Source organism: Diabrotica virgifera, chromosome 4 (assembly GCF_917563875.1).
Source record: "Diabrotica virgifera virgifera chromosome 4, PGI_DIABVI_V3a".
Lineage (NCBI taxonomy): Eukaryota > Metazoa > Arthropoda > Insecta > Coleoptera > Chrysomelidae > Diabrotica > Diabrotica virgifera.
This window is the reverse complement of record NC_065446.1, coordinates 36240441-36262874: the sequence shown is the minus strand read 5'-3', so window position 1 is coordinate 36262874 and position 22434 is coordinate 36240441. Positions and strand designations below refer to the sequence as shown.

General features: G+C 31.6%; 1 protein-coding gene across 1 annotated transcript in view; it reads left to right on the top strand.

The window, feature by feature from the left end:
- LOC126883002 (ATP-binding cassette subfamily G member 4) overlaps nt 1-22434 on the top strand; it is a 192607-nt gene that overhangs the window by 154040 nt on the left and 16133 nt on the right. Inside the window, exons 4-6 of the mRNA XM_050648148.1 lie at nt 16197-16401; nt 17020-17242; nt 21747-22098. Coding sequence (XP_050504105.1) covers nt 16197-16401; nt 17020-17242; nt 21747-22098 — 780 coding nt within the window. The remainder of the gene's footprint in view (nt 1-16196; nt 16402-17019; nt 17243-21746; nt 22099-22434) is intronic.

Genomic DNA, 22434 nt, shown 5'->3' with positions numbered 1-22434 from the left:
ATCTGAGAAAACTGGGACAATGAAAGACAGCTTATGTTTCATTTTAGTTCAGATAATCAATCATCCCCTTACGTACGTTTTAGTCTCCCCAGACCTCATCAGAGGGGCTACATGATCACCTCTGAATCGAAACGAGACCAAACTGTCTATTTAAACCGAAATTTTTGTGTATCGGACCAATGGCGTAGCGTAGTGGGGGCGGCAAAATTTAACAATAGATAATAAAAATATTTTGTAAATATTTGAACCATTTTATATTTTTATCGCAACTACAAATTCGGACCGATTGAAAAAAGCACGAAATTTTTCATTACTTATTTTTTGACAAATTCGGGGGAATTCCTTTTCTTAGAATGATATTTTTTAGCGACTGGCAACAACGTCTATTACTCTGGGCTAATTAGCAAAATACAAGGAAGTTCTTTACCAGCAATTTTATTGCTGGAATCGAATCTTATTATTGTATGTATTAATAATATAGGTATGCAAAGTCCGCAGATAGTGTGCTACTTTTTTTATAAATAAAATGGCGCCCGAAAATCGTGTTTTTTTTCAATTTTTGCTCTATAACTCCAAAGAGTTTAACTTTACACCAAAAACACCCAAATAAAAATTCTCCGCAATTAAATTCTGCATAGAGACGTGTTTTCCCCGATTCACTTCGACGAAAACTTTCCCCGGAAAAAGCGGGGTTTTCCAACAAAATCTTTAATTTTCAACTAAAACTTTAGATAAGTAATTGTTAATCAATAACTAAATAACTTGGTAATGTAAAAGCCCTTTTCGTATGGATTATAATTCCAGAAGCCGATGGAAATTGAATGAACAGTATACCAACAATTGAATTGTTAATTAAAAATTTACGTTCGCTATAATAACGATAATAATTATGATGCATAAGAATAACTATGTTTTTTTCATAAAAAGACACTATACCTATCTAAAGTACTTTACAGAATTGAAATTTTACTATTTAAGCGGCCTCAGGAATATTTTAAAATTATAAACAATTTTTTGGCTTATAAACAAATAGAATATCTCGAGAAATATTAAACTAAATTAAATTGTGAAAACGGTATTCGAAAAACAGCGGCAGGACGCTTCTTTTAAAAGAACAAACGTTTAATTATGACAAGTGGTTCCTGAGATACAACCTGTGAAAGTTGACCGGAATTTACGGCAAAGATATAAACAATAGGATCATAATTTTCAAACCATCACCTTTTTATTTTTGTCCTCTTTCTCCACACCAATTTTCATATCTTTAAAATACTCATAACATATATTATTATGACGAAGTAGTTTTCAATCCTAATAGTAAATTATTAATATTGAAAATATTAAAAATATTACTAAAAGATTTTTAAATTGAAAACTTATTGGTACACTTTCCTGGTGACACCTCCAAGACTTCTACAATCTGCAAGTCAAATGCATGCTGCAGTGAAGACGAGAGGGTAGGAATTCTACACTATGCAATTCACATCCCCCGTCTGCAGCTGGTAAAGTTCCAACGGAAAAATGCACCTAGTTACTCTACGGAGTAATACGACTATAAAATAAAAATGTATACCATTTTTATTCAGTTGCAATGCGAAGGCAAAACAATCTTACTTTTCAATTAGAATACGGAGTGCTTTTTTATTTTATAGTCGTATTACTCCGTAGAGTAACTAGGTGCATTTTTCCGTTGGAACTTTACCAGCTGCAGACGGGGGATGTGAATTGCATAGTGTAGAATTCCTTCCCTCTCGTCTTCACTGCAGCATCCATTTGACTTGCAAATTGTAGAAGTCTTGGAGGTGTCACCAGGAAAGTGTACCAATAAGTTTTCAATTTAAAAATCTTTTAGTAATATTTTTAATATTTTCAATATCAATAATTTACTATTAGGATTGAAAACTACTTCGTCTTTCAATGCCAGATGGCGCTAGCCACCTACTATCATCACTTCAGTTGCAATGGGTGGGAAAACCTCTCGATGCGAATCAGTTAAAATATGGAGAACAGTGCCTACGTTCTTTCCGATGAAGGCTCCAATAAGAGCCGAAAATCGCGATTCAAGGAACTGGACTGCACTCCGTATTCTAATTGAAAAGTAAGATTGTTTTGCCTTCGCATTGCAACTGAATAAAAATGGTATACATTTTTATTATATATTAATATAATAAAAACTATCGATAATACGTGTGAAAATTGCCAAAAATAGCAAAATTCCAATCAAAAATTAGGTTGGAGAAAATGTAACCCTCAAAGTTCAAAATCGGTATACGTTAAAAAAATGCATTTTCTCGGCTTCCCATGGAGCAATTTCCTTCATTCTTTTTTTGTTCCCTAATAACTCGAGTAGAGCCTTCGAACTAACGCATTATTAAATGTCAAACTTGCTTTTGTTTTGTTATAATAGATTAATTTATTTATAAGAACAGAAAGCTACATATTTTTTCCAGTTGTAGGCTTTTTTTTAGATAAACTTACTACAAGTGTACCTTTTAAAGTTAAAAACATAAATATTCTCATTTGAAAGCTGTATAATTATTTAAACAATTTTTATTTAAACAAATTAAAATTTTGTGTTATAATAAATAAATAAAATTATTATAACAAAACAAAAGCAAGTCTGACATTTAATAATGCGTTAGTTCGATGGCTCTACTCGAGTTACTTGGGAAAAAAAGAATGAAGGAAATTGCTCCATGGGAAGCCGAGAAAATGCATTTTTTTAACGTATATCGATTTTGAACTTTGAGGGTTACATTTTCTCCAACCTAATTTTTGATTGGAATTTTGCTATTTTTGGCAATTTTCACACGTATTATCGAATATTTCATTCATAGGAGATTCTGACCAATAGAAAGCTACAGAAATCTGAATTAAATCGATAATTTTTGATAATCTCCCGTCGTTAAGTATATTACGTCAGATGCCCTTCGTTGCTACGAAAAAATACATTCAGTGACATTAATGACAATTAATGTTTTAAAAATTATAAAAGTGATGACTTTCAATCGTCAAATATTTATAAAAACTGTGTGTTTAATGGTACTTACATAAATAAATAACAGTAAAATTTTGGTTTTGAACAGTTTTATTCATGAAATAATCGCAACAAATTGCACTCGACCTCTGAAATTAATATAGAATTTTTGCTCTCGTGACACTTTGACATAATTTCACTCGCCTTCGGCTCGTGAAATTAAAACTGTCAAAGTGTCACTCGGGAAAAATTCAATAATTTCAGAGCTCTTGTGCAATTACTACTGATAGTTTTTATTATAATAATATACGTTATGAGTATTTTAAGGATATGAAAATTGGTGTGGAGAAAGAGGACAAAAATAAAAAGGCGATTGTTTGAAAATTATGATCCTATTGTTTATATCTTTGCCGTAAATTCCGGTCAACTTTGACCGGTTGTATCTCAGGAACTACTCATCATAATTAAACGTTTTTTCTTTTGAAAGAAGCGTCCTGCCGCTCTTTTTCGAATATTGTTTTTACAATTTAATTTAATTTAATGTTTCCCGAGAGAAACTTGTAGTTTCTCCCACGTATAAATTGTTACATTCACGGAGTATTTTATAGATGTAGTTTCTGGATCTTTCTTGTGTGTTGGTGAGTTTGGTTTTGGACAGAATAGATATCAGAGTGTTGGTTGTTTTGAATGTTATTGTGATGTTGTTATTGTTTCCGATTCTTTTCAATTTTTGATAAGCCCTTTATATATAGTATTGTTGTCATCTTTGCGTCCTTTCTTGTTAGTGCCTATGGAGTATTTGTGGTGTTTTGTTTATTTTCTTTAATCTTGTGGAATTCCTTGTCTATAAATGACAACCGGTAGTCATTTTTAGTCAAAACCTTTGTTATCAAGTTTTTTTTTCCTTCTAATAAAGGAAGAAAAAAATATTGCTATATTACTTACATAAATTCTGTGATGTACTTACGCTTGAGCTTGTTCTATAAATGCTACTGTAATAAAGATATCAAAGTCTTCAGAGTCTTGTTTTATGTGTTCTCTTTTTTCTCTATCCATTAATATATTTCAGTTCTTCATATTTTCATGTACATGTCATATTTTTGTCGAAATTCTGTTTATTAATAGATACTTATGTACATACTAGAATTTAGATTGTATTGTAAGTATTCAATTTTACCTTTCAAGGTATAATATGCATTCGAAAGATAAGATAGTAGACAAGTGTTATGTTTCTACAGGTATGGTAGTAGTATCATTTATCTCTAAATTTTGTATATATCATTATTTCTTAAAACCTGTTGAAGAAAAAAATGTTTATGAAAGTAGCGAAAAGGAGATATCAGAAACCAGATTTTATTACTCATAGATAGATACGAATATATTATAATGGATCTTTCAGAAAATTTTAATTTTTGCCGATTTTTCCTTTTTATATATATTATAGTCCTAATCTTTGTTGTTGTTCTTGTTGATCTTTTATTTCATTTTTGAAGTTATACTTCTTTAGGCGCGATTGAGAGTAAAATTTCATAATTCTGCGCGCGTGCGCACACAGACAGTATGTACTTAGTTGCAATGAATAGGGAACTTGCATAAATTTTTAAATTCGGAAAAAATGTTATAAATCACAACAGAACATAATTTAAAACATGTATCAAAGATAAAAAAAGTTTTGTTTGTCTTTCGTTTGGCCCCTAAAGACGATTAAAAATTCAAATTAAAACAGGTGGTCCAAAACGCATCGTGACGTCACTTGGTTTTACATTTACATTTTTCCAATAAAGTAAACAGAATTTTAAATTAGACGTTATAAACGTCAGTAGAAAATACATTTATGTGACGTTACAAGTGTTTTTGATCGTTTGACCTATTCATAGAAAATTTGTACTTCTACAAAATGGTTTTATTTTCAATAGTAAACATTCATTCCTTTCCTTCAAAAACAGTATAAAACTACAATTTTAACAAACTGGTATATATTATTACAATGACATACGATAAATGTTATTAGAATATAAATATTTTTGACTTATTCCACGACGATGAACTTGCCAAATACCCAAGTAGGTGGAGGCCAATAAACTAAAGAATGAGAAGAAGAATATACCTAAATATAAGGTTGTGTCTAGGTATACGCTAACGTGTACGCAAATAAAAAAGTTAAAGTGTCAGTGATTTCTTATTTTTTATTTGTTTAGTGTTTGTTTTTAAATTAACTACGGAGTGCGGACAATTATTTAGTTCTTTTAATGAGTTTAAGAACATTTTAAAACAGTACGCAAAAGATAAGAGACTATAAATTAATATATATTTTTTTAGTTATAAATGAAGTAGTATTACCGTAAAAGATTAAAATAAAAGGAAGACCTAAAGCTTTCACAATAATAATTAACTTGTTTTGAAGCTATTATCCTTGTGGCATTTTTGTAATCAACTATTCTAAATGGGAACTACGCCACAATTTAACTAAAAAATTGATTTTATTAACGTTTCGACTTCTAAACCGGATGTCGTTGTCAAAATACAAAATATAATTAAATTAAATAAAAATGTTGTTGCTTAGTAAAAAATTTTTTCTAATAATTTATTTAATCTGACTAATTTTTGTATTTTGACAATGACATCCGATTTGGACGTCTAAACGTTAATAAAATCATTTTTTTAGTTAAATTGTGGCTTATTTTGCATTTAGAATAGTTGATTATAATAATTCACTTACGTATAAAAATTATTTTAACAATATTTTGTACCTACATGTCATGTCAACTAAATACATATAATTATTTTGCTAACCTAAATATATACTTTTATATATACACATTGATTTATTATAATTAAGTTTGAAACATCTGAATAGTTCTGCTTCCCTTCCCTTAACAAATATGTTTCCATCAAACAAACACTAAACATATCAAAATAGCATGTACCAAAATATATAGTCACTGCGCAAGCTAAATAATGACGTCACTGGCTTGATGAAGTTTAATTCGCGTCTACCTAACTTTTTTATTTGCGTTACCACACGTTAGCGTGTACCTAGACACAGCGAAATATAACCATAATAAAAACTAATGCAAAACTATGTGACGTCACGTGCCGTTTGAACTATTTTATACCGCTGAAGACTTTAAATATGTATTTCTAAGTTATTACGAGTTTTTGAAGCGTGAAATTTTGGAAATCTCATTTTTAAATAAAACTGAACATTATTATCTAATAAGAAAAAAATGTGCAAGTTCCCTATTGTTCAGAATTAAAAAACGGCTCCGAACTCTGGAGAGGAAACAGATAAGAGGTAGAGCATTGGACTAGAGATCGAGAGGTCGCGGGTTCAAATCCCGGACGATTCACGTTTTTTTTTTAATTTTTGGTAGTTTTAATAGAAAATTTTTGAAAGTGGTAGATAAGAAAGTTGGTTTAATATTTAAATAAAATGCAAATATAAACAGTTAAGTATATTTATTTCGTTGAAATTATATAATAGAAGTATAACTTCTTACGTGCGTACAAAGTACACACACATTATTTTTTTCTGTCTCCCTCGGCATACCATGGGCGAAGCTGGGCGGGTCCTAGTGTGGCATGCTAGCAATTCTGAAAGATGGCAGACATAACTTCGAGTCATGAGAATAAATAAAAAAACTGCCGAAAAGCATGACGTATATTTAGTTTCATTGAAAGATTAAAACACAATATTGGGGGGATTCCATAGTAGACGAAACTCTTGGAAAAGACTACTAATTCAGAACTGAAGGTAACAAATGGGAAGAAGTATAGGGATACCTATTTACCACAATTTGGACATAATTGTAACAAGAAACCTGGAGCTACCGGATCCCGACACTTTGGAGGATAGGGCTTTTGACAAAACTCTGTGATACGCTCAGTAAACCAGGGCGGATCTGTAAAAATATTAGTACATTTGGACGTTGAGAGGTGACTCAAATTTTTTTTGCAGAAATTGCTTGAAGATAACTCAAATAATAATATTTGAGTTATCCTCTCTCTCAAAAAGGTCCGGAACATTGTTTAAATAATCAAAATGTCAAAAAATGAAGGAAAAATTCGATTTTTTCTTCGTTTTTTTTTATTATAACTTTAAAAGTGTTCATTTCCGAGAAAAGTTGTACTGACATAAAAGTTGCACAATTAAATTTCCTACAATATAGAATTGGTTAAAAATTTAAAAATTGTTCACCCTTGTTGCAAAAAAGCAATAATTGCGAAAAAACTATACAAAAACAAGTATTCGCATTTTACGTTTTTTTAACCATTTATGCTACACCTAGGACCTTCATATTTCACCCAGAAAAACTGTATGATACAGTTAAACAATACTGTAAATTTCATTAGGATCGGTTCAATAGATTTTGCAATCCAGCTTTCGCAAAAAAATCCGTTTTTTAAATTGTTACAGGACTGAAAATAAAGCAGATAGCAAGTTAAATTTTTTTTTCTTATAGAAGTGTACTGTACCTTTTATTTGCAATTAGCAAAATTAAAATCAATTAACTGCCACGGCGTGAGGAATTTTTTTAAGTAAACATTAATTATTGGTGCTACGCGCAGGACAGCGGATAGTTTGCTCCAATTGGGCATTTCAATGACCTTTTATAATGATTGATACATTTGAATTTTTATTACATTTCGATATAAATAAATAAATTTGTTTATTGCAAAATAAAAACACATACTCTATCCTTTGAAATAACACTTTTTTTAGCAAAAACTTTCTTTGTTCATATATTTTAACTTAGAGAATAAAAGTTTATTATTTTTAAACATATGCAATTGTTTACACAATATTTCACAAACAATAATAAAATTAGTTTGATTTTTGTGGAATTAAAATATTAAAATAAAACAAAATATAGAGTAAGAAAATAATATATTAGATAAAGATTAGAAGAAATTTTGGTGGAAATCAACTTGTGTGAATCGAACACCGCTGTCCTGCGCGTAGCACCAAAAATTAATGTTTATTTAAAAAATTTCCTGACGCCGTGGTAATTATTCGATTTTAATTTTGAAAATTGCAAATGAAAGGTGCAGTACACTTCTATAAGCAAAAAAAAATTCAACTTACTATCTGCTTTATTTTCAGTCCTGCAACATTTTTAAAAAATGATTTTTTTTTTGCGAAAGCTGGATTGCAAAATTTATTTTGCAAAATCTATTAAACCGATCTTAATGAAATTTACAGTGTTGTTTTACTATATCGTAAAGTTTTTCTGGGTAAAATATGAAGGTCCTAAGTGTAGCATAAATGGTTGAAAAACGTAAAATGCGAATACTTGTTTTTGTATGTTTTTTTCGCAAGTATTGCTATTTTGCAACAAGGGTGACTATTTTTTAAATTTTTAACCAATTCTATATTGTAGGAAATTTAATTACGCAACTTTTATGTCAATACAACTTTTCTCAGAAATGAACAGTTTTAAAGTTATATTCAAAAAACCAATAAAAAAATCGAATTTTTCCTTCATATTTTGACATTTTGATTATTTAAACAATGTTCCGGACCATTTTGAGTGGGAGGATAACTTAAATATTATTATTTGAGTTATTTTTAAGAAATTTCTGCAAAAAAATTTGAGTCACCTCTCAACGTCCATCTCAAAACAGATGAGCCCTGGACTACAGTGTCGCTCAGAGATTACAATATATTAAAATTTGTCACGTCTTTGCTGCAAAGTAGAGTAGGCGATTTCATATCATGCTGTAGAAAAATAATAGCCGATAAAGAAGACTTAATAATATCCTCGCTCAGATATATACAGTCCCTGCTCAATTTATTAGACTCACCCCAGAAATATCAGTTTTTTTAATTTGAAACACCTTAAAAGTATGTTCAAAGTCATACAGAACTGGTGAATGGGTTAAATAACAATTACTTAATAATCGTGCCACATAATGAAGTTAAAAATAGTGAAACTTTTGATTGAATTGTGAAAAATTGACAGATGGCAATAGAATGGGGTAAAAGTGTGCAATGACTCGACTTTTTTCAGCTTTGGTTTTTTAGCTAAATTAGTGATTGGTGATCAATTTGCGTAACATTTGCAGTGGTGAGTGTTAATATTGCTCTATTTTAATGTTAGTTTTTAATTTGTTTAATTTACTTTAAGGTATTAATAGAAATATGTTAATTTCTAAAAGATCAATATCTTGGATTGGAATTTTTTTATATGGGTGATTGTAAAGATCTTTCTGTTGAGCAAATTTCTTCTGTAACTGCTCTATTAGACAATATTACATGTTGTCAAAGAGAAATAGCAAAAAATGTGGTGTATCTTAATCATCAGTTAGAAGATTGAGTCAAAAACCTAAAGAGAAACATCCTGTTACATCGATTTGGAGGGGTTGGTATGGCAGAAAGATTTCAGTCACCTCCAGAGGGCAACGAATTTTGAAGAATTCAGTTGTAAAATACAGAAGAGTCACCCACAGTGATATAGGGAATAAATTGGAAGAAGCTGAGTGTTCAGTATCGGAGTCCACTGTACGCCGAAATCTGTACAGTATGGGATTCAAACATCAGAGGCCAGTTAAGGAACCAACTTAACAGTCGACTATCACCATAAATGCTCAAAAAACGCTTAGTTTTGCTAATTTGCTTAAAACCTCTATAACCATATAATATTTATGCAAACTGGCCGAAACTAAGCGTTTCTTGAACATATGTGGTGATAGTTTTGGTTCCTTAACTAGCCTATGCTATTTTAATCCGATACTGTACCAATTTCGGCGTACAATGGACTCCGATACTGAACACTCAGCTTCTTAAAATTTATTCCTTATATCGCTATGGATGACTCTTCTGTATTTTACAGTTGAATTCTTTAAAATTCATTGCCCTCTGGAGGTGACTGAAATCTTTCTGGCATATCGACCATTTCAAATTGATGTAACAGGTTGTTTTTCTTTAGGTTTTTGACCCAACCTTTGAACTGACGAGTAAGATCCATCACATTTTTTTGCTATTTCTCTTTGACAACATGGGATATTTTCTAATAGAGCAGTAACAGAAAAGATTTGCTCAAAAGAAAAATTTTTACAATCACCCATGTGAAAAAATTTTAATCGAAGATATTCATCTTTTAGAAATTAACATATTTCTATTAATATCTTAAAATAAATTAAACAAATTAAAAACTAACATTAAAATAGCAAATTAACACTCGCCACTGCAAATTTTACAAAAAATTGATCACTAATCACTAATTTAACTAAAAAACTAAAGTTGAAAAAAGTCGAGTCATTGCACACTTTTACCCTATTCTATTGCCATCTGTCAATTTTTCACAATTCAATCAAAAGTTTCACAATTTTTAACTTAATTATGTAGCACGATTATTAAGTAATTGTTATTTAACTCATTCAGCAGTTCTGTATGACTTTGAATATATTTTTCAGGGGCTTCAAATTAAAAAAACTGATATTTCTAGGGTGAGTCTAATAAATTGAGCAGGGACTATATATATATATATATATATATATATATATATATATATATATATATATATATATATATATATATATATATATATATATATATATATATATATATATATATATATATATATATATATATATATATATATATAATATATACAAACGCCCAACGGACCAACCAACACCCCATATACCCGTACTAGCTATCTAAGAGACTCCTTAATATTCAGCTCAGCGAGTTGCTATTGTTGGAGGTGTTTAATTACATAAACAAGGGATCATTTCATAAAACAGATAGATCCTTTATGGAATTCCACACCTCAAACAATAGCACCCCGCTGAGCTTAAAATTAATGAGTTCCTTAAATAGCTGGTACTACTTTACACAGAGCACTTCTTACATGCGGACGGCTTGTCCATTACTGTGTAAGAAGGAAGCTTTGAGGAAGACTATTTCAGTCAGAAGTTATAATTAATGTTCAATCCAAGGTCTTTCTTCTATTAAATATATTCTAGTCGTTTCTTTTCCGTTTGTTTAGTGCGTTCTTTAACGGTAAAATATTGCAAAACCTCTAAATTTTAAAGAACCGCTTGGAATGACATGAAATTTGGCATACACATAGCTAACAAGTCAAAGAAAAAAAGTGATATTGTGCCGACGTCTGCTTTTGCTATGGGGTGGCTTTCACCTCTTCTGGAGGGTGAAAAATATACGTCCAAAGTAAGTCCGGAAATGGATAAATGACTAATTTTAAGTAACTTTTGTTTTATAGAGTTTTTTCATTAAGTCAATACTTTTCGAGCTATTTGCGAGTGAATATGTTCATTTTTCAACAAAATAACCGCGCTTTTAGACGGTTTTTTGCAAATAACTCAAAAAGTAAGTATTTTGTCGAAAAAACATTCTTAGCAAAAATATAACCCGCGAAAAATTGAAAAAAAAAGTGTATATTTTAGGTCTCTACACCTGGTAAAAGCAGAGTTATAGCTAATGAAAAATAGGTTCATATTCGTTCAATTCCAAATGGAATACTTTAACGTGAAATAACCAAAAAATTAAGCACTTTTTGGTGAAAACTCATTACAAATTATTTAACGTATTTAAAAAAGGTTTCATTTTTGTTTTATAAAAAAATTTTCTAGCATCAAAAGTAAACAAGTTACGCTCAAAATAAAAATCGGGAAAATCACCTCCTAATTAATATCTCAGATGAACTTAATCGTTACCACTTCACAAGTTTCTTTACTCGTGTATGTATTGTTTATATGATCTGTAAGTTTCATCGGTTCAAAGTCCTTATTTTTGCAAGAGCTGTAGTTAAAAGGGCTTGAACGAGTCACTGATCACGAGTGTATGCAAATTTAGAAACACCAAATCTTAATCAATTTTTGTCTTACAGAAAAACAAAAAATGCAAGATATTCAGAAAAGTAATATTGACTTTTTTGTTTTTTGAGATTTTTGGTATCTAACAATTTTTAAGTTATTTTGAAAAAAAGCATATTTTTCAAAACTAAAAATTTTATTTTAAAACCAAATTTTTTCAGAACTTTGAGTCAATGAAACTTACATATCATATAAACACAACTTATTAAATCATTTGTGGAGCGCTAAAGATTAATTTCAGTTAGGTTGCCAATTAGGGGGTGATCTTCCCGATTTTTTTTTGCCAAAACAAAAGGGAGCAACTTTATTTTGAGCGTAACTTGCTTAATTTTGATGCTAGAAACTTTTTATAAAAACAGAAATAAAGCTTTTTTTAAACACTTTAAAAAAAGTTATAATAGGTTTTCTCCAAAAAGTGCTTTATGTTTTGGATATTTCACGTTGAAATAGCCTATTTGAAATTTGGCGAATATGAACCTATTTTTCATTGGCTATAACTCTGGTTCTACGAGGTCCAGAGACCTCAAGCTTACACCATTTTTTTTTATTTTTTCACATACTATATTTTTCCTAAGAACGTTTTTTTTTTCGACAAAATACTTACATTTTGAGTTATTTGCGAAAAACCGTCTAAAAACGTGGTTATTTTGTTGAAAAATAAACATATTCACTCGCAAATAACTCGAAAAGTGTTGACTTGGCGAAAAAACTCTATAGAACAAAAGTTACTTAAAATTAGTCAGTTTATCTATTTCCGGACTTATTTTTGACATATATTTTTTCACCGCCAAGAGGGGGTGAAAGTCACCCCCAGGGCAAAAGTACACATCGGCACAATATCACTTTTTTTCTTTGACATGTTAGCTATGCGTATGCCAAATTTCATCTCAATCCAAGCGGTTCTTTAAAATTTAACGCAAAAACCGTGAAAGAATGTACTAGTTCTCGGTTTGTTTGTGTGCCGACGAAAGTGAATACTTCATATAGATTCGCTTATATTCGATTCAATTCGTTTCGATTCTATTCGATTCGATTTATTTTATTTTATCTAATTTTATTTACTTTTATTTTATTTTATTTTCTATAATTTTATGTAAAATTTTATATATATTTTAATTTTATTTATTTTCATTTAATTTTATTTAGTTTTATTTAATTTTATCCAATTTTATTTAATTGTTTCATTATTATTTATTTTTATTAAATTTTTTCAATTGTATTTAATTTTAGGTATTTAAATTTATTTAGTTTTCTTTATTTTGCACCCTAAATGAGTGAATTAAAAAGAAAACAGGAACGATTAATAGGGTTAATTCTTTTGGCTTAAATCAAGTTAGCACAAGGAATCAATAGCACTTTCGTGCTAATAGCTAATAGGTACGCTAATGCTAGCGACTAGCGAATAGGTACCAATACTCTTATAATGTGACGTTATACGTCCAAAAGCACTTAATGAGTTAGGCAAACTGTAGTCCAATGTAGAAATGTAAACGGAAGACAAAGAATTGATCTATGTTTATCTATTCTTCGACCTTGTAATTAGTGTTTTTGTCATTGTTGTTTTAATATTTATACTTTCTATGGCTGTCGTAAAATATTGTAATATACTCATTGCTCCAACACTATCTACAAAAAGTGTTTAATATGTACACTGTTTTTGAATTATATAATTATTACGCACCTGGTACAAAAACATACATATATTTTTTTTCATTGGCCTCTTACCATGATAAATTACCTAATTAGCTAACCCGTAGAGGAGAATAATTATTATAAAAAAATGTGGTCGTCAGGAGCGTCCGGTAATTATGGAACATCGAAATTGACGGTTGTTGAAACAATGTACAGTTTTATTAATAGAATAAATAAGTTTCTGTACCTATGTTTTATTCTTACAATAATAATTATGGTGTAAGAAAAGTGAAAGTACGTTGGGCCCCCTAGTTCCAGTAAATAATAATTATCCTCATTATCAAGCCAAATAGACCAAAAGATGATCCCTCTTCTTACCGACTCATCTCTCTTAAGCCGGGATCGCACGGAACATCGCGCGGCGCTCTTCGCCAGTTCACGTCGGCAAAGAGAAATAGATAATAGTGAAAAGAAAAGAGAGCACGCGCCACGCGAGAGCAGGTTGGCGCGCCACGTTACTGTAAAATTATTAATTATTTACTTTTTGATCAATTCAGCTAAAATATGAGACTATAGGTCGTGTGTTAGCTCATTTGAAAGGTTATTTAATTCTCTATTCAGTAATATAAACAATAAGATAATTATTTATACAGTGTGGCAAAAACTTTTTTTAATTAAATTAATTGACAAAAAAAAAGAAGAATGAATTTTTGTCAATTAATTTAATTAAAAAAACTTTTTTTGCCACCCTGTATAAATAATGTTATTGTTTATATTACTGAACAGAGAATTAAATAACCTTTCAAATGAGCTAACACACGACCTATAGTCTCATTTAAAAAATCATCGATTACGTCATCACGCCCAGGTGGATGACGTCACTAGTCTGATACATATGCCAAAAATATACAATTTAAAAATAAAAATCGACCTGTTTCGGAATTTTCCTTAAAGTTGCCAACTTATGACATTACGAATTTATTCCTTTCATTTGCACCATACTGTATGTGTGAAATTTATTTTTTTATGTTGAACCCTTCACCATCCCATGATAAAATTTTTATATGTTATTAACAACAGTACTATGTATTTGTAGGAATATTATGAAAATTTTAAATTATGTACTTTTTGGAAAAAAACTTATATATATATAAAATATATATTTTTTTTGTTTGAGAAAAACTTGTTTATCGTAGCATCATGCTGTTTATATCACTGTAAAGAGTTTTAAAAATGCTGCAAAATGACACATCTCCCAGAATTCTAGCTCAATTACGTCAGCATCTACAACATTCCAATAAAGTATGATCGGGGTGTTTTGGACCTTTTTGGAAAACTTTACATAACCATATTACGGAAACGGTTTGAGATAAAAATTTAAAATTTTGTATTTTTGTTTCTCTTATTAGCCACTGTGAGTATTCCAAATTATAACCAAATCTGAATAGGGGGCGGAAGTTAGGTGTGTTGAATTGATATGGAATGACCCCTTCGTCTTAATGACACTTAGAACAAAATAATCTCCTCACCCCATTGCTAAGTGGTTTCCGAATAGGTAAACCCACATAAGATAACCATATTACGCTAAATACATCAATAATTAATGTCTGCATAAGCATTCGCATATAACCAAAAACTGATAGCAATATTCTTTTGCTGAACCTAAGTTTTTTATTGATACTGGAGATACTGCAATTTACAAGTTTTAACTGATAATGCGTAATAACTCATGCAGATAATTTTATTGTTTTTCCTGCTCCAGGGTATTCGCAACATTCTTCACCAGCAGAACATTTCAGACGTGTCTATGGTGGGTTTATCAACTTCCTCCAAAGACCAGCATTCAGATCCATATAGAAAAATGGAGACCATTGTTTTTGAAAGCCTTATTTTTGTACCCATGGTGAAGTTGTTGCCCTTCCATACTTTGGTGAGCTTTGTCATTGCTCCCTTGGCCATGGCCGACTTTCTTCATTTAAGTTTATTTTATGGCATGTGTTTATGACATGTCGTGCTTCTCTTTTCTTTCGATGGCATTTCGATGTTCTTCTGATCTAACCTAACCTGTATTCTTCGATTGGTCTGTCTGATGTACGATTTGTCGCAGCCTCACAAGGGATATTGTATACCAACTCCTGTATTGGGACCGTGCAAGTTCGGAAAAGCGACACCTGGTTTCATAGCTCAGCAACATTTTTAGCACTTTTAATTATATTGCCAATTATATTAGTCCTGGTTGCTGGATAATTGTCAAGGCCATAGCCCAAAAAAATTATAAGAAGAAAAAGTAAGATTTAGGTTATGTTATTAAAAGGTAAACAATTGTATGTAGTAAATAAAATTAATTATTAAAATGCAGTACTGCAAGCAAGATACAATTATTTAAATTTACTTTTATATAATAATTGCTTATCATATCAATATTGTGGAGCAACATATAATTTTTCTTCTTCAATGACAGTGGGTATGAAATATACGTCAATTTGACAATTTTAATTGACAATATGATTTATTTAGGAAAGTTCCAAGATTTCCCCGCTATTCGCGCACGATCGTTTCTCGTATCCCCTCCAAGTACTTGCACACCGTGAATATATATGTAGCGAGTTATTTAAATGATGTCAGTTTGAAATCAATAATATTGAAAGACAAATGTATTGTGTATACAAGCGACAAACGCGCCAGATATACTAAGGTCGAATAAAGAACTGAAATATTATCCTACCTTTATTTTTCTTGTTTTTAGATTAACGAAATCCTAGACACACTTGGACTGCTGGATCATAAGAAAACAATGACAAGCGGGTTGTCGGGGGGCCAAAAGAAGAGATTGTCAATCGCCTTAGAATTAGTTAGTAATCCTCCAGTTATGTTTTTCGATGAACCTACTAGTGGATTGGATTCTTCATCATGTTTTCAATGTATATCACTGTTGAAAACCTTAGCTAAAGGTAAGTTAATCCCACATCAATTAAGGGGGGGGGGGTATGGTTTGAAATATTTAATTTTTTTATTATTTAAAAAAAAAATGCATAATTTCAAGCTATGAAAATTTCAGATTGATCGGAGTAAAATTACCAGAGATACAGCATGTTGAATATCCCTACATATAGATATATTTGTTTTATGCTTATTTTTTGTTCAGAAACAATAAATATGTTGATTTTCGCCCTTTTGTTACAAAGAATTTCGTTTTTTTTTTTACTTCTGAGTGATACCAAGAACTCAAAAATCGTTAAAAAAAACTCGATAGCGTTACCTCGAGAAACTCGTAAGCTAAAAAAATTTTTTTGAATTTTTTCTTTCGACGAGTTCTGTTCTGATATCATTGACTGACCTCAAAGCATTTTTTTTTGAGGTGTTTATAAAATTTGCTACTGTTGCCTTATTTTTCAATATTTTTCCTTGAAATTTTTTTTGGATATTCTGTGAATTGTACTTAATATGATTATTTAATTTAAAAATAAAACAAGTGTACTATAGTTTAAAAAATCACAAAAATATTCTTGAAATGTTGATTTCAAACCATGCCCTATCCTTGAATCATTTCTAATTTTAATTTTTTTAAGGTGGAAGAACTATAATATGTACTATTCACCAACCTTCAGCTAGACTGTTTGAAATGTTCGACCAACTTTATACACTCGCTGATGGTCAATGTGTTTACCAAGGTTCTACGACATTCTTGGTGCCCTTTTTGGCAAGTCTGCAGTTACAGTGTCCTTCATACCACAATCCAGCCTCCTATATTATAGAAGTAGCATGTGGGGAATATGGAGATCACACGAGAACGTTAGTAAACTAGAAGTCAAACAATTAGGAATGCACGTCATACACTTAATGACATCATAACCCACCGGTACAAACTTGACGGCAAACAAATTTAACAAATTTTTCCTCATATCCTATTAGTTTTTCGCTACTGTCAAGAGGAAAGCGCTGTTGCCAAATAAAGAACATATCAAAGCAGCTACCGGCTACACTGTTTCTCTTTGTCTTTTAAGAGTGTGAAAAAAAGATAATTATCTGTACTATAAGTGTCAAAGTGACATTGTCTTATAGAAGGTTACGTAAGATTTTTATTTGTTTTTTTTTTCTTCTTCTTTTATGGCCTTTGGGAGCTGTGCCCTTTTAGGCCAGCAACATTTCTTAAAATTAACGAATAACTAAACCTACCATAAAACAAGACTATAAGCAGCTACCGGCTACACTGTTTCTCTTTGTCTTTTAAGAGTGTGAAACAAAGATAATTATCTGTACTATAAGTGTCAAAGTGACATTGTCTTATAGAAGGTTACGTAAGATTTTTATTTGTTTTTTTTCTTCTTCTTTTATGGCCTTTGGGAGCTGTGCCCTTTTAGGCCAGCAACATTTCTTAAAATTAACGAATAACTAAACCTACCATAAAACAAGACTATAATCAGGGCCGGATTTAAGGGAGGGCAGGCTGGGCAGCTGCCCGGGGCCCCCACAAAGCCCCACGTATAATAATTTTTGTCAATCAAGTAACTGTGATATTGTGTTATATGGAAGGTTTCACTCATGTTAAAAGGTTTCTCATATGCTTACCAAATCACGGTCATAAAGCAGAAAATATATTTATTTCTCGAATGACATTCTTGCAAGAAGATAATATTGATTTGAAAAACTGCAGGGGACAGTCCTAGGATAACGCGTCAGTTATGAGTGGAGAGGAAAATACAATGGTGTTCAGCTAAAATTAGATAACATAATATTTTGGTGTTGTGGATTCCGTGTGCTGCCCACTCTCTAAATTTAGTTGCAAAAGCTGCAGCTGAGTGTTGTCCTGCTGCAATAGTATTCTTTGATTTCTTGGACTATATGAACTATATGTATTTTTTCCTTCCTCTACATACAGATACAACTTGTTAATCGAATGTTTAAAAGTTGCGTCTTTAAGCGAGAGAGCAACGCCGACCGTAGCAGAACTATTATTGTTACTAAAAGAGTAAATATTACTAGATATTCATCTAGAAATCATAAGGTCATCAAAGGAACATTATCCAAAATTTCAGAAGACGATGAGCAACAATTTGAAACTCGTAGCGATGCAAATGGTTAGTATAATCGAATGTGTTTACTGGAAACAGGAGTATTTTTGAAATATTTTGGAATGAAATCTTAGAGAGGCCAAACAGCACAAGTCGTATTCTCCAAGATCCAAATATTGACCTTAATTCAGGAGTGGCGGCACTTGGATCATTTAAATAATTTATATTGTTTTAAGGAATATTTCAGAGACTGAAATGACAACATCAGCGAAATTTAGGACTCAAAAATTGTATCGCTATTATAGATCACTTCATTTCCTCTTTAAGTCAGAAGCTTTCTGCATATGAATCCATTCATTCCAATTTTGGATTTTTACATTATTTGGAAAATTTAACTCTCAATGAAATTGAAGCTCACTCACTGAAGCATGCCGACAAAAAGTTCCCGTACTTTAACCAAATATTTTACTGTAACAAGATACAGCTCTTGTATTTCTTAGTATTTAAAAATATTTTTATAAAAGTAGATCAACATTGTTTTAATTTCTAAAAGGGAAAACTCTATAGTTGGCTGTATCATAGTTATAACAACAATTTTTTTAATGGTAGGAGGTAGAACCCCACACTAATTGTGTCCAGGGCCCCCACACTATTTCTGTCCAGGGGTCCCCACTGCCTTAAATCCGGCTCTGACTATAATAACAAACCTATTCGACCAATCAAAGATAGGGAAGGAAAAGTGAAGTTGGTTAAAAATAAACTGTCGCTAAAATATAAACTAAATAAATAAAATATAATTTGAAAACAATAATTTGACATTATATTTAACCTCCAATATTATGACAGACGTTAGTTACCATTTACAATGACAGCAAATATAATAATGATGTCATATAAACTCGTCATTAATTCTAGCCAATGAAATGCTCGCTGTATAAAAATGGCATGTCAAAAAATCTGATTATTCCCTATATATTTTTTTTCAAATTTAGAATATGGCAACAAAGGGAAAATTACGTGCATACCTTATTGTTTGACTTTTCCTATATTATAATTGTCTTTACCTAACGTAGAAATATTGAATTCAAATCTGATTAATCATCTGTTAAATGTTACGTTTTCTTCATTATACACCGTTGATTAGGTATTGAAATATTTTGGATGTACAGAAATTATTTTTTTACCAAGTCTTGAAAGTGTTGCCATCTAAAGCTGACAGATGTTTTGTTGAACCAGATTCTAAGGTTCTTCATCCAGGATGTTGTTCTTCTTCCTGGACCCCGAAGAAGGACCTCTTGACTGAAATAGGTAGGAACTCCTATTTGCTTGTTCTACACAAAGATGCCATTCCTTCATGATACCGATTTCACGATTCTGGAACCCTGTATTGTACCAGCTTATACAGGTCTAGTGGATAGATACCATAAATATTTGGGATTACTTCGTTATCTCCAAAAAGGGTTTTCCGGCTGCTATCCAATGCCTCGCAGTCATGCACGATATGGTTGACTGTTTCAGGTCCTTTGCTACAAAGTATGCAGCTTAATTGTCCATGAAATAGTGCCTTAGTATACAGGTGTCCTTCAACAGGCACATGTCCAGTAAGGAAACCTGTTATGACTCGTGAGATGATTCCTGCTTGTTTGATGACTACTGATGACTTGGAACCTGTACCATTATAACACGGTTATGTTCCTCCAGTCTATTGAGTTCATGTTGGCACTCCCACACTAGCCTAGACTCCATCTTAGATAGATTCCACATAGATTGATCCGCGTCAGTTCAAAGGTTCTCATGTTAATTTCTCTTGAACACTGTCAGATTGCAAAAATCTCTGCCTGTAATACAGAAGCATATTCTCCTAGCAGAGAATATAAATGTTTAAATTTACACCACTAACAAATATTTCTGCACCCGACACTTCTGCAGCTTTAGACCCGCGAGTATACCAGGTATATCCCTGCATTCTGAGTCGAGTGTTTCCTCTGCTCCATCCTTCTCGTGGTCAAATGTCCATTTGGAAAGGTAATTCAGGCTTGTATCTGAATGTCATATGGTCAAAAATCATCATCTATTCGTCATCCTTGTTTTCATTTATTATGTCTATGATCTCTTATGATCTAACCGGTACGTTGCTCAGGTTTACTCGAAGTCTATAATATCCCATCCACGCATCCTTTCTTATAATATGTAAAGGAGGGAAATGCAGTAGGGCCTCCATAGAAGTCCTGCATTTGAAGTACATTTTGTAGCTACATTCAGAGCCTGTTTCATTATATTTCTAACTGTGTCACTAAATTTACCGTGGATTAAGATGGCTAGATCATTTGCATAGCCCAGGACATGATGCCTGTCATTGCTGAGTCTAGCTATCAGTCCATCCAAGACCAGATTCCACAAGAGAGCAGATCAAGCTCCTCCCTAACCAAGAATAACCTATGCTGCTTCCTTCCGTGTGGTGACTTGTGTCGGACTATTCTAATTGTTCTGCTTTCTATCATTCTATTAATGTATCTGGTTCATTCTATCTTGTATATACTCATTTATGTTATCTATCCTACAGGTGATCCTCCTCTATTTGTTCTCCTTCGTAAGGATGTAGTGGCGTCATGTAAGTCGTTTGACTATTTCTATCCAATCCTCTCTCTCCTGTGCGTGTTGTTTTGCTTCGGAGAACGAGTAACCAGTCATGTCCCTTATTTGGTCCGACCATCGTAATGGAGACCGTCACCTACAGGTGATATTCTATTCTAATCTAATTACTACTTGTTTTACCCGTCAAGGTTCTCCTTGTTGTACTTTCTAGAAATTCCATTCCTTTGTATTCAGGATAATTCGAAGATCTTATTAAACAGAATAATAGTTGCATCAGCTATGGTTCGTCTTCTTTTACAATTTTTTATAGTCTAATATTTACTTTTCCATTTTTCTTATGAGTCTTTCTACTTTTCAGTTTTAGGTGTTTCGTTATTGTCCGTTTCTTGGTTAATTTTTTAGGGTGTGCTGACTATTCCTCTTTGGAAACAAGCCTCGATTCTATCAGGACTTTCTTTTGTTTCTATCTATCTATCAGCCTTGCGACATCCAATATTGGACATAGGCCTCCCCTTCGCTCCTCCATCTTTCTCTATCCTGAACCTTTTGCATCCACTTCATTTCATTAGCTAGTTCAAAATACTTACTTCATTGTTAGTTCTAGGATGTTGTCCGTCTTGATTTGATATCTACGATTCTGTACGATCATTTTTCGTAATACCTGACTAATAAATCATTGTTTTTTATAGGTTAGTTAACGCTATAGAAAATGGTAAGAATGACATCCGAGATGCTAGCCAAATAGTAGGTTTCAAAATGAGCGACGGTTTGAATAACGCTTACCAATACGCCAAAGATAACTTGAAAACCCTTATTTCTGATGAATTGTCCAAAGAGGGCAGTACCGTGAATGGCAATAGAAAATCAAACAACGTTAACGAAGATACTGGAATAGATTCTAAAGATGTCGAAAAAGCTAATGTTGATAGTGCCTTATTAAATACTTCCGTTGTAGTTAAGCAGCCCAGATATGGTAATTCGGAATTCCAACAATTTTTCATTATTTTAAAACGTGCGTTATTGTTCAGTAGAAGAGATTGGGTAAGTCCATTTTCAAAATATATTGTTAATACATAGTTGTTTTTTTTTTAATTTAAATATTCTTCATCAAGCAAAAAGGGATGAATGTATAATTTATTTTTTATTTTTATTTATCGTATGGCAGAGATACAGTAAAAACACATAATTTAAAAAAAAGTATATAAAACATTACATGAAGTATCACAAACGAACCAGATGGAAACAGCACACTTCAGTTTTCGTTGCATTGGGCCATAGCCTCCATTTGCGAAAATATTCGCCCATAACAGCAAGGTCATCCGTCAGTATTGTTTCTGTAACATTCATGTTATTATGTCTTGCTGCAATGTCCCAATC